Source organism: Acinonyx jubatus, chromosome B1 (assembly GCF_027475565.1).
Source record: "Acinonyx jubatus isolate Ajub_Pintada_27869175 chromosome B1, VMU_Ajub_asm_v1.0, whole genome shotgun sequence".
NCBI lineage: Eukaryota > Metazoa > Chordata > Mammalia > Carnivora > Felidae > Acinonyx > Acinonyx jubatus.
This window is the reverse complement of record NC_069382.1, coordinates 48514784-48528359: the sequence shown is the minus strand read 5'-3', so window position 1 is coordinate 48528359 and position 13576 is coordinate 48514784. Positions and strand designations below refer to the sequence as shown.

General features: G+C 49.5%; 1 protein-coding gene across 2 annotated transcripts in view; it reads left to right on the top strand.

Annotated features, from left to right (window-relative positions):
* ZNF395 (zinc finger protein 395) overlaps positions 1–12130 on the top strand; it is a 44295-nt gene extending 32165 nt beyond the window's left edge. For both annotated transcript variants that reach the window (XM_027069876.2, XM_027069868.2), the window contains exons 4-10: positions 259–368; positions 3996–4231; positions 4695–4795; positions 5533–5809; positions 7153–7245; positions 8118–8221; positions 8522–12130. In XM_027069876.2, the coding sequence (XP_026925677.1) occupies positions 259–368; positions 3996–4231; positions 4695–4795; positions 5533–5809; positions 7153–7245; positions 8118–8221; positions 8522–8633 (1033 nt within the window). In that variant the 3' untranslated portion in view covers positions 8634–12130. The remainder of the gene's footprint in view (positions 1–258; positions 369–3995; positions 4232–4694; positions 4796–5532; positions 5810–7152; positions 7246–8117; positions 8222–8521) is intronic.
* Positions 12131–13576: the final 1446 nt, after the last annotated feature.

The window sequence follows — 13576 nt, the reverse complement described above, 5'->3', positions numbered from 1 at the left end:
GGGACAGTGGCGCTGCCTCCAGGTGTCAGCAATGGCATGGGGACCGACCTGCTTGCATTGGAGTTGACTGATACTAGAAATGCAATTCAGAATGGGTATTTTTCATGAAGAATGAGGAGAGAGACCTTCATGCTTTAGTTAGCACGCACACTGGCTGAGTGGAGTGGGGGTATAGAAGGGACAGTCCAGAAGTGCAAGCCGATCATGCTACCTGCTGTGTCAGGAAGTAACCTTTGGCATTTACCCACTTCAATCCAGGAAGTCGGATGCAGTGGAAATGGATGAGATGATGGCGGCCATGGTGCTGACGTCCCTGTCCTGCAGTCCAGTCGTGCAGAGCCCTCCTGGGGCTGAGGCCAACTTCTCTGGTGAGGAAGGGGTCCCTGGTGGGTACTGGGTGTGGCACAGGCCCGCCACTAACTGCCTCTGCTTAGACCAGCCAATTGCCTGGCAGTAGGATTTCCGGAGTCTCTTCTCACTTGCATCTCAGACTGGCTGAGTGGCATTGAGTTAGATGCTTCCATTCTTTTTCTTCAGTTTCCTCAGCTGGGGAGGAGTTTCCTGGTGCATTATGAAGATGATTGAGCATGAGGCTGAGCCACACTGGCCACTCGAGTAAGTTCTTCTATGGGAGTAAGTGAGTGAGGCACTTTGGTGGGGGCCTGAACAAGGCCAGTAGAGGAATATTTAGTTCATAGAGAAACTTACTAAATGGTCCCCTAGTGGCCTCAGAAGATTCATGCCCCCATTCCAAGTGCCTAATTCAGCCTTGTAAATTAGTGCGGGCCTACAGGCCAAGGACCTGGAATAAATGAGCTGAAGTCTAACAAATCCAATTGCTTAACACAGAGCAATAGTATGACTTCACAGCAAATTCCTGAATTAAAAGAAAATCCTTCTGGTGCGACCCCTAAAATATATATGATCAGTAATATGGGAGGAAGAAGGGTTGCCTTATGTTAGTAGTTTGACCAGACTGATAGTGAACCTGAAGTTGTTTTTGAACTTCATTATAGGGCTGGCCTAACTTACTCCCAGGGAATAACTTTTCTTCATTGGTGACATCTAACTGAATTGTAGGCTACTTAAAAGCTTACAGGAAAATATGAGTTAGCTGTGAACACTTGTCAGGAGGAAAGTGGCCTTTGCAAGTATCCCTCATAAGGAATTTCCCTAGATAGAAGGTAAATTGAAAGGTGTGGTAAAGCAGGCTCACTTCCTTCATCCAGAGCCTGCCAGACGGCACCTATGTGTGAAGCTGAGCATTGCACACCTGCTCTGTTAGTGCCTGGGAGCTGCACAGGCAAAATGGGGAGGAAAGGAGCCAACTTTAAGTTTTTTAGGAAATTCCACAAGTTTCGGAGATCCAGGAGGAAGATCAGGAAAGTGTCATAAGGGCAAAGAAAATCATTGACTCCAATTCCCATCAGGTCGTGTGCGTCTTGTGTGTGTATCATACATAAGTACACGTTCACACACACACCCCAGCACCAACATTAGACACATCTAACTGATAATATGCCGTGATCCTGATATCTTAAGTCCCAGCTTGACAGACATTTTTAAGGGTCTATTAAAGATTTTTTTTCCATTACAGTATATTTCTGATCTTATGGTTGAAGTCAGTGGAAAAATAAGGTTCCTTGGCAGCTAATTATATTGAAGTATTTTGCCAGGTGAGGTCTATGCCTTGCTGTAATAATCATGGGTACTATTTGCACAGAAACCACGTATTCTCTTTGTTCTCTGTACTGTTGGGATGGCTGTGTGTGTGTGTGTGTGTATGTGTGTGGAACAGAGGGAATTCTACACATTTCTGAGAAATTCACTGTAAACTCTCATAGCTGTGCATTTGCAGAGGAGCGCTTTGTTTTCATGGTATAGAAAATCTGTTACCCTTGCCCTAGAAGATCTTATGATCTAAGGTAGAGTCATTTATGTTTATCTTCTAACATAGAGATTAATGTATGATACTACATTTTTCTTTTGTTTTTTGTTTTTCTCCCATTGTATGTCAATTTGCCAGTTCCAGTGTTTGAGCCATTTGGGCAGTTCCTGTGTGGAAGCCTGCTGTACTATAGGGTGAACCTGCCATTTGACCTGCCCTTTTTCTCCAGAGGCCTGGTCACACTAGATGCAGCATTCTATTCCCTGGCCTGTCTCTCCCTGATATACATGTGTGGGCCTTGGACCTGTTGGCCCATTGGTGGCTTCTGAGTTCTTCCCTGAAGGGTTATCCTGCTTTAAGCCCTACATGTGCATGTTTTCAAGACATGGGTCGCTTCAAACTGGGTTTTCAAGAAGTCATAGCTTTGAGACTTGACAGTGATACTTAGGGAGGGAAGAGTTCCTCCATCCCATTCTCTTCATTTGGAGGAGAGCCTGCCTTGGAAACACGGAATGCTGGGAATTTCAAATGTCTAGATTAGCCTAGAAGCAGGCTAATCGAGCTTGGGAATCGAGCAAGATGAGAGAAAAGCATTAGGGTTTTTATCCTGACCATAAGGGATGTAGTAGTTGACCTTAGAATCCAGGGTAGGGCAGCTGTTTGGAATGGCTACCCATGCCAGCAGGTGGGGCTTTAGGGGACATGGCCATCATATGACACATGTCACAGTTCCCCGCTACCCCCTTCTCTTGCTATTTCTGTGTCTCAAAATTTCACATTCTCTTGTACTATAAATTAATCTGGATTTATGGCCTAGTCATGGAGAGTCTAGGTTGGATCTAAATCAGCAACAGGCAGTTGTTTGTTTGTTTGTTTTAAATGTTTATTTATTTTTGGGGCAGAGAGAGAGGGGGACAGAGGATCCCAAGTGGGCTCTGCTCTGACAGCAGCGACCCCCATGCAGGGCTTGAACTCATGAGATCATGACCTGAGCCGAAGTCTTGTGCTTAACCAACTGAACCACTCAGGCGCCCAAGACAGGCAGTTTATAAACTGAAAATTGCACCTGTCTCCCTGTGGTCTTCTTCCTGTCTAGACGCACCACTGGGAGCTGGGCAGTGGGTTCGGGGCTGTGTTGGATGGAAGGGCCTCCCCGTCAACTCGTGATTAGTTTGAACTGGCTTTGCCACTCCATGGTGGGGCAGGGGGAACCCTAAAACCTCTCATTTCTGAGCTCTGGTAAAAGGATCCCTGCTCTGCACTACTGGCCATTTCTTACCACAGCCACGTGGGTAATCATTAACCGACAGACACACACTGCAACTTTGTTTTATGTATTATTAATAGAAAGATAACGAACTCTCAGAAGTTCGTCTTTCCTTCTCCAGATGTGTTGCTTGTGGATAAAAGCAGGAGTCACCCAGGCTGTAGCTAGTCTAGTAAATGTCACACCTCTTGTAGCCATAAGAGCTGGTGCAACTGTTTTTTCACGTGCAGGTTTTGAGGGCCTTCCTGTGTTTAAATTCTTGAAAGGCATTTTTCAAGAAAGCCTGGCCCAGAAGCCCTTAAGTTGGCCTTGCCATCTGACTCTGCTGCTGGAGGAAGGATCCCACATGAGATCCAGCAGGCTTGTGGTGCAAGTTCTCATCAACCCTTTCAGGCCTAGATGCAGGAGGAGGGGCTCTCCCTCCCCACACCCCACTCTCCTCCCTGCTTTTCTTTTTAACATATAAAGTGAGAAATACATTTTAATTAGGTTATCTTTCTATTAACAACACATAAAACAAAGTTACAGTGTGTGTATGGCGGTTAATGATTACCCACGTGGCTGTGGTAGGAAATGGCCAGTAGTGCAGAGCAGGGATCCTTTACAGGAACTTAGAAATGAAAGGTTTTAGGGTCCCCCCCCCCCCCGACCCGCCCATGGAGCGGCAAAGCCAGTCAGAGCCAGAGCCAGGAATTGGATTCAGGAACCCAGACTGCAAACTAGAATTTCATGGTCTCTGACTGGGGCTGTTGGTCTGGATCTGGTGTAGACAGAGGTGTGCCAGAGGTGTCCCCTGCCTGGGGATAGTGTGTGAGCGCCCTCTGTCTTCTCTCTGGTCAGTTTCCCGCGCGGCCTGTGATCCTTGGAAGGAAAGCGGTGATGTGTCGGACAGTGGCAGCAGCACCACCAGCGGGCACTGGAGTGCGAGCAGTGGCATTTCTACGCCCTCACCTCCTCACCCCCAGGCCAGCCCCAAGTATTTGGGGGATGCCTTTGGTTCTCCCCAAACTGATAACGGATTTGAGACCGATCCGGATGCTTTCCTGTTGGATGAACCAGCTCCACGCAAAAGAAAGGTATGTGATGTGGTGTGGGGCTGACGTCAGCTTGGGGCTGGCTTTGGAGGGTATGGGGGACCCCCAGGTCCTGGGTGTTCTCAGGCTCCATCCCATTTCAGTTTTCCTTTGTTCCTCTGTTCCGTCATGATATCCCCAGGAGCCCACTCCTTCTCTTTTATGCTTGTTCCTTTTCACCTCTGCCCTGATCCCTGCCCTCATTGCTGCTCTCACATAGGGCCTGTGTGTAAGGGCCTCTGGCAGGGTCTTACCCACAGCACGAAGCACTGGTGTTGGCAGTGGGACCGAATCCTGGGACCAGGCTCTCTGCCCCTGCCTGTCAGTTTCTCTGGTCCCAGGGAATCCCTTCCCTAGAGCCTTTTGTTGGCTTGTGTTTGAAGGCAGCTCAAGTCTCCACTGGATGAGGGTGAGGAGTGGGGAGGGGAGGGGCACATCCCGATGCTCCCATCTTCCTTTCTCCTAGAACTCTGTGAAGGTGATGTACAAGTGCCTGTGGCCAAACTGTGGCAAAGTTCTGCGCTCAATTGTGGGCATCAAACGACACGTCAAAGCCCTCCACCTGGGGTAGGTATCAAGCCCGGGGCATCTTTGCCTAGAGACCCACTCGGGTATTCCTCCATCCTGCCACCCACAGCCAAGAATGGTTCTGAGAAAACGATTTGCTGAGAATACCACCTGGTGCCTATCCCCGACCCCTGTGTCTGGCAAAATAGCCTGTTGGAAAGAGATCTGTGCTTGGAAGGGAAGACCTTCTTCTCATGGTGAATGATGACGCCATTCATGGGGAAGGAGCGCCGCCCATCCTGTGGACGTGTCTTCCTGCCTCACTGTAGGGGGCAAGATGTTTGAATTCTGGGTAGAAATTGGGTACTTTGATGACACCTCATTGCGGGTTCTGCACCTGCTTCCCCTCAGGGAGCTGGGCTCCATTAGCTCTGACTCCCCGGAGCCAGAGCTGCTCAGGGAGGTGGAAGATGACCCCCCAGCCCTCTCCCTTGTGGAGAGAGCATGACCACAGGTAGGTGGGGACCGGAGGGGACCCGGGGCAGAGCCAGATGACTGTTGCAGGAAGAGAGACACGTTCTGTGAGAGGAGGAGCCTGAGGTGCCAGGAAAAACCGTGTTCAAGCATGTAATCCTCTATGACGCCTTCTGGCGTCCCGGGACAGGGCCTTCTGGATGTTCTCGCGGGCTCCTTCCCTGACTTATTGGGTGGGTCTGGGCAAGTGCTCTTCCCTCTTCTGCCATGCGTTTCCCGAGGCAACTTGTTCCTGACCCTCACTGCATCTCCTTCCCTCACAGAGACACTGTGGACTCCGACCAGTTCAAGCGGGAGGAGGATTTCTACTACACAGAGGTGCAGATGAAGGAGGAAGCTGCTGCTGGTGCCCCCACAGCTGACCCAGCCCCAACCCCCAGCATGACCAGCCCGCCCCTTGCTCTCCTCCCACCACCTCCTCCCAAAACCCAGTCCTCAGGCCCAGAACACCCTGGCCTGGAGTCTTATCTGCCCTCTGGTGCTCTCAGCAAGTCAGCTCCTGGCTCCTTCTGGCACATTCAGGCCGACCATGCATACCAGGTATGAGGCTGGGGCACATTGGGAGCTCAGCTGTGTGGCCGTAAAGGATGTTTGGTGTCTGACATGTCACTGGCCAGCCTGATCGCAGGCCACTGACCACCCTGACCGAAGGCTGAGCCCTTTGGCTAAATTGCTGATCTCTAGCTTCTATAAAGAGGGAAAGAAAAATGACTTCACACTCAACAAATGTGGGAATTCCAGAGTTCTGCATCAGTGGCTGTCATGAGTAGTCACTAGAATCTGGCTGAATCCCTGAGTAACCAGGTGGATGGATTTGGACTGGGGAATCGTTACATCACTGGTTATAAAAGTGGATGGAATAGTGCAGTTGGGTTGCCCAGAGTAAATCTGTAACTTCTCTAAAATTGTGTTACATTAACAAACAATCCAGCACCCTTTGTTTTGACTACCTACCGTGTGTCAAACATTGGGCTAAACTTTTTAAATAGAATAAGACATAGTCCCCAACCAACCTTGTGAAATGCATGGTTTAGCTGGAGAGAGAAATAAATATGTAAGTTTGATTGAGTATAATGAGTGGTCAAAGTACCTTACGAGAGGCATGAGAAATTGGTGTGGGCACAGGAAGAATCACGCTGTTATGCCCACGTAGCTGGGAAAGTTGTCATGGAGGGGGTTACATGTAGGATGGTCCACATAGGTACTCTGAACACACAGTTTGCTTTCTGGCATTTTTTTTCTTAAAATCCTTTTATGCCTTCAGCTTGGTTTTATCAGACTCTAGGGTGATTTACACGCTAGTAATTAAAAAGCAGTGCTCTCAGTCAGACAGCCTTCACAAAATGAGCCAGCTCTCCTTCTCATTAGAATGAGTGGCTGCCTGGTTAGTTTATGTTTGGCCAACTTCAGGAGGCCCTTTGGGCAGCTGGCTGACCCTGCCAGTTGGGACCTATAGAGGGCGGCTGCATCCGGGCTTCCAGGAGAGTGTTGCTGCTTCCCAGTGGTTGCCTGGGGACATCATATACTTGGTGCAGCAACACCACCTGTGCTCAGAAGGGTTTTGGACTGCTTCGGGGAACTGCCTGTAACATGTTCTTGGTAGGTGAGCCAGCTGAGAAGCTAATCCACTGTGATGATTCAGTCATGGGGCTGGCCTGAAGACCAGCTCTCAGAGAAGGGATCCAGCAAACAACTGGAACCAGGGACTAAGGAGGGTATCAGAGTTGGGCTCGCTCTGCCGGGAGCAGAGTATTCGCGTGCACCCCCGTCTTTTCCTCTTGGAGGCCCATGCTCTGTGGCGGACCGTGAAGTCGCAGGGAACATGGGCGGACTTGCTAGCTGCCTGACTGGGCTCCAGGCTGACCTGCTCTCGTCTCTGGCAGGCTCTGCCATCTTTCCAGATTCCTGTGTCGCCACACATCTACACCAGTATTAGCTGGGCTGCTGCCCCCTCCACGGCCTCCTCCCTCTCTCCGGTGAGTGTGCCTATCTCTGAGCCCGTGGGCCCCCCTGGGGGTAAGCGTCCGCATGTTACCAGTGCTGGATGCCATCTCCCTGCACTTGCCTCCAGTGCCCAAACTTCCTGACGGCCCCCATACACTCTCCCCCTTGCTTGCCCTCCCTAGTGGGTCACAGCCCTCATAGGAGGTGCAAGGAGTGTGTCTGCAGAGGAGAAGCCAGATAAAGCAAGTTTACTGCCTAGGAAGTCACCAGGCGGGTCTGCAGTCAGTGCGCTATTGAGCTCTGAGTGTGGGTGGGTGCTCGTTAAGGTTTCAGTGTGGAGAGAGAGGAGGGCAGAGAATATGGAGGAGGTGGGGAGGATGAGGGGAGGAGCATGAAAGAAGATGGGTGCTAGTGGGGGCACTGGGAGGACCGTGGCCTTAGGTGGCTTGCCTCTGAGCTAAAATAAATCAGATGTCCTTTTGAACCACCCATAGTGGTCGTGGTCTTAAATATCGCCTACAGGAAGGCATCACACATTGTCAAACCTGGGTGCCTGAAGGTGGCTTTCAGGCAGCACAGTCCCTCCCTCGTCCCACATGTGGTAACTCCATCTAAACCTGCAGGGAGCAGCCCACCAGGAGGCCAGGTCAAGAGCCTCCCCTGTTCAGGGCACTCACTCTTTCCAAAATGTGGTTTAAAGGCCTGTCCCTCACTCTGCAGCCTTTCCTCCCTACCTGGCCCCTGCTCACCTGTGCCTGGAATATCTTACCAGGGAAGGCCTCCTGCCACAAAGAGGGGCTTGGTGGGTGTGGCTGACTTTCCGGTGGGATGGTTGTCTCTCCTTTTGCTTCTGCCCTCATGCCCTTGGCCTGTGCTTATGGCCTCTCTCTCTCCCCATGGCCAGGTCCGGAGCAGGTCACTAAGCTTCAGCGAGCCCCAGCAGCCTCCACCTGCAATGAAATCCCACCTGATTGTTACTTCTCCACCCCGGGCCCAGAGCAGCGCCAGGTGAGACAGTTTGCTCCGTGGCCTCCCTTCTGGCTTCTGTCCTCACTGTCCCCACTATAAATGTGGGTTCTGAGTCCACCAACCCTAGTCTCCTGGGTTAGTTCCCCCAGGGTGGCTGGAGGTGAGGGGGTGGGGGTGGATGCAGGGGAGGGTAGATGCAGGGGCGGAGGCCTTTGCTCCTCTGGCCCCTTGGCTCTTGCCCTTCCAGCCTCTGCTGGTTTGCTCAGCCTCTCGCCTGGCCACTGTCCAGGTCTGCAGCCACCACTGCGTGTCTGTATCCTCCTTACTCTGTTTTGCCAGGAAAGCCCGTGGGGAGGCTAAGAAGTGCCGCAAAGTGTACGGCATCGAGCACCGGGACCAGTGGTGCACGGCCTGCCGCTGGAAGAAGGCCTGCCAGCGCTTCCTGGACTGAACCCGCCCTGCCACCGGCTCATCCTCCCTGCTCCCTGCCCCCACCGGCAGCCAGACCGCGAAAGACAGACGCGTCCCACGCCCTCTGCAGAAACCTAAACGATAAAGAGTGGACATTGGGAGTTTGGGTTCTATTGGCTAAGGTTTAATACGTAAAACATTTCCCCCCTCCCTTTTGGGAACATTTGAGTTTTTAAAAGAAGAAAGGAAAATACTCCCCCCGCACCCCTAAAATAGGAGAGAGCCGAAACTGACCAAGGGTATTCTGCAGTGAACCAGAGACCAAAGAATTAATTACCCTCTCTTTCCCACGTCTCTGTCTAGGGGATTAGTTTGCATGTATCAAAAGAAGGAACAGCTCATTCTGTTTTCCTGCTGAGTTGGTGAATTCTTTGCTTTCTCAACTCTTCCAGAAGGGACTGTGAGCAAGATGAATTTACTTTTCTTAAAAAAAAAAAAAAAAAAAAAAAAGAAAAAAAAGTTTCTGGCTGATGACTCCGAGAGCAGGACCTGCGGTGGTTGGTGGGGGGATAGTGGGGGTATCTGTGCACTTTTTAAGGTGCAGCCAGCCCCTCTTCTCCACCCGAATCCAGGAGAAGGGAGAGCCTGTCCTCACCGAGCAGCTTCTATGGAAGTAAAAGGAAAACCCTTTCTTGATGACAACTGTTTGAATCTGGGTTCTCTCTGAAGTTGGGTTGCATCCCAACAAGTATTGTATGGCTTCTTCTTAAAGCCCAGACTAATAGGTTTTTAAAGACTGTCCCCAAATAGCTGAGCCAAAAGGCTATACGAATTTACTTTTTGAAATGTGGCAGTTAAACACTACCTTGATCATTCTTTCCTCTGTTCCTTGAGGAAACATTGGAGGGTTTTAGTGTTCGTGAAAGCCCTCTGCTGTTACCTGAGTGAATAAACTCCCTCTTGATGTTCCTCCCTCCAGTTATGGAGGTGACACTTTAAAAACACTTTGTTTTCTTTTCCCAGTGTATTCAGAAGCCTTTTATCTGATTCAAGTTCCCTTTCATTTGGGTAAGAGACCCCACCCCCACCCCTGTGCAGGTTCCTCTTTGTCTCTGGCTTTACCTGGGATTTTCCCATTCCCCCTGAAGGCTGCAGTTGGGGCTGGCGTGGGGGATGGAGAGAAAAATAAAAAAAGGAGAGAGAAAGGTAAGTGGCAGCTTGCCCCCATGTTGGAGCGCGAGTTGGCAGGTTCCCGAGTTTTAGGTTGGGTCAGAGGGCCTGGGAGAATGTGATAGGACAGGACTCTGCCATCAATGCAGGAGGTCTCTGGAATTTTATCAGTGTTGGTCCAGTTCCTGAGATGGGAGGGTCAGTTTGATGTGGTGTGACCTTCTCAGAGGTATCTGCTGAGCACCATTTCTTGCCTGCAGGTGGGAGGGGGAAAGTTAACTCTGAAGAACTCTCTGGAGGAGGGGTTGGGTTAGCAGCTCCTAGTGCTTTAGCCCTCATTTCTGGAGGCCTGAAGAACTGAGAGCAGCCTGGATTGCATTGCTTGGGAAGTAAATATGCAAAACTATTCTTGTTGATGAGGGAGATGTGGATGGGGAGCTTGGGGCCCTGCCGATCAGTGCTTAACTAGGACCAGACAAGCTGAGACCTCAATGGAGGGCATGTTTTGTTTTGGGGCTCCCCTTTCTTTTAAGCCTGACTTGTTTGGGAGTTCGTCAGGCCGGCATGAGCATGGCCACTCGGTGCCCAGCTGTCTGGTGTCCCAGTACTGCACTTATATCCCTGAGGTCGGGGGCTCGAGAATCCCACCAGACCACCTATCCTGGGGCTGGGCAGCAGCGTCCGTCCCCTGGCTGTAACCAGGCCATCCTCTCTTACTCCCAGGTGGAGATACTGGCCTACTGAGGATCCTTTGGCCACTGCATGTGGGACTTGTGCAGGTGCTTGTCAATCTGTGATACACAGAGTATTAGAAAACCCGCCAACCTTAGAAGCATGGTGTTGTGAAGGGTGATAGTGACCCGGGGTTTGGTGATGGAGGGAAAGACACTCATTCATAGGTGTCTTTGGTGGTAATGGGGTATATTTTTATAACTTAGTAAAAAAAAATGTGGAATCTGTCCCTAAAGCTAGAAACCAGGCCAGCAAGAGGTGGCCCAGTGTCCTTCTTCCTGTCCCTTCTGCCACCCTGAGAATTAAAAGCTGATGGCAGGTTGTGGATTGTCCTGACTGCTCACTTCCCTCGTTCATCTTCAGATCTTCTTGGTGAGGGGAGGGAGCTTCTGAGACGTGAGGACTCTGCCCAGCAGCGTCCTTCCCTCTCTTAATCAGGCTCTTGTTGAGTCTTGTCTTCAGAAAAGCTGTTTTCATTTTCCCCCTCAGTTTGGACCATGTCGATATAACTGGACAGCAAGACTTCCTCTAAGTGAGGTAGGCTTCTCATGTCCTTGGTACACAGGGCAGAAAAGGAAGAGGAGAAACAAGAAATGGATGAAACAGTTTAAAAACTGAGGTGGCTTTTTTTTTTTTTTAATGTTTTATTTTGGTGCAGCTTTCCCCTATCTGTATTTGCTCCTCTCTCCTTTTCCATGGTGATGGCCTCCTCTAGCCTCTGCCCTCTCGCTCCATCTTGTGGCTGTTATGTTCTTGACATGTGGTCTGTCCTTGGGGTTGCCCCGTTTGTTCTTCTTGGAGGGTGGGGGTGGCTTGTGAACTGATCAGCAATTTTGCCTGTTCTCTACATCTTTGTGTCTCTCCCTGCTTCCCAGCCCACCTGGGCAGCAGAATCTGATAGGTCAGGTGCCACAGGAGTGCATTTGAAACTAACAGGACTGATTTTTGAAAGAAGTGATGTTGGGAAACCCATTTATTCCAGGGATGTTGACCCTATTCAAAGTATTTCTTGGAATTTACCTTTGGAGTCTGTGGTGCCTGCTTGGAATAGCCTTAATGATACTAAATCTGTACCTATGCTCATTCAGTTCGGAGTCTGGTGAATGATGTCTGTGGTCAAGTGAGATCACAGGTGCAAAGCTCATGGATGGACCAGTGAGGAAAATAGCTTGGATATATGTGGTTCTTAAGCTGGCTGTGAAAGCAGGTTTGTAATTTCAGAGAGAGTTTTGAGTGATAGCCACATTGTGATTCTAAGCCTATAGCTTGACTCCTTGGAGGACATTATTAATTTGGTTGTGGAAACTCTGATTTGTTTGAAGAAATCTGTCCTGTTACTTTCTGGACCTCCCAGGTTCTGACTTTACCAGGGGCCAAAAAGAAAAAAAAAAAAAATAAGAAAGAAAAAAAAAGAAAAGAAAAGAAAAAAAAACAAAAAACAAAGGAAAAAAGGAGAGAGAGAAGAGGGAGATAAATCCCATCTGTGAATTTGTCTTATTGGCGCCTTTTCCCCCAGCTGTCTTCCAAGTATTATTTTTACTGTTAAAAATTTTTTTAAAAAAATGTGAAATGTAATGTTTTTACAGCAACAATATGAAATATATTTTATAAGGAATAAAATGGTACATTGTCTGATTTAATGTGTGCCTGTCCCTCTACCCCTTCCCCCTACAAAGGATAAGATTACTGTTGTTCTTGGTGTTAAACAAATGGTGGCATGTGGGCAAAGCGTACACATTCATTCATTCATTCATTAGCTTATAATAATGATAGGGACCAGGGACCAGTCCAAGTGCATACATGAATAATCAAGTGCTGACCTAAATAATCCAATGAGAGAGTTACTACTACTATTCCCATTTTACAGATGAGAAGAGGGAAGCACAGAAGTCAAATAACTTACCCCAGGTCATAAACTGTGAAATAACGGCACTAAGATTGTAATCCAGGTAGGAACCATTTTATATACTGCTTGTATTGACAGTGGGGAGCGTGTTCTTGGCTATATCCCTGAGTTGGTTGAGGAGTTGGCAAATGACTTAGGAATAAATAAGTCCTTTTCTGCTTATGGGATGGGTTCTGACTTTAGGGAACAATACGGGACACTCCCCGAGTTCTTTGATTCCACATACTGTGATGGCCCAAATGGCTAGTTAAAAGCTGGCCTACGTGGGAAGCAGAAAGCAAACTCCCATCCTTGTGCACTGGGGCTGCTTTAAGCAATTTTAGCTTCCGGGACCATAGGCGTCTCTGGGAGCAGGATCTGGAGACCCCTAAAAGGCCCTGACGGTGAGAGTGGTGTGCCCCTAGACCCAGGGGCTGGATTACATCACTCAAGCCCAGCAGCATGTAAAGCTGGTATGGGGGTGGCCATTTTCCTTACCTCGTGGTAGAGCACAGGGCTTCTTTTGCCCCGTTTTCCCTTGTCCCCTGCCTCCCAAGAAAAGTCCCAGTAGAATCTATTGCTCCACTGCCGTTTGCCCAAGCTCCTCTACATCACTTGTGACTCTGGGCTACACATTCTCAATTTGTACCTCCCGGGCTCACCTTTATGGCTGTATGCACAGACTCCCTAACTTTCCAGCTTCTAGTTGGGTTTGACCCACAGGTGACAGACTGGGGTTTGAAGGGCTGGAGGACAGAGAACTTGGGGGATTGCATCACCTAGCCCTTCCTGCAGTGTCTGAATGGCTAAGGTTCCCTACTGAGAGCTCAGCAGGGCTCTCCAGTTCCCCAGCAGAGCTCCTTACCCTCCTGACTGATTTCCCATCACCTAGTATACACTCTAGACATTTGAGTCTCCTCAGTTGCCCTGTCTGGGTGCACCATATGTTTCTTCGCCTGACAGTTACACCTTGACATGTTTCGTGTTAAATTGGAGATAAACATGACATCAGCGAGTTCATCTAGGCTCTGCCCTTTTCCTCATGTCTTAATCCAGTGGTCTCAAAACAGCAAGATCTGCATCACTTGGAACTTGTTAAAAATGCAAATTCCTTCTGAGTGAGAAACGGGGTGGATTCTGTGTCTCCACCAGCAACCCGCCCCAATGGTGATGTTGACAGGCACCCAGAGGTTCTG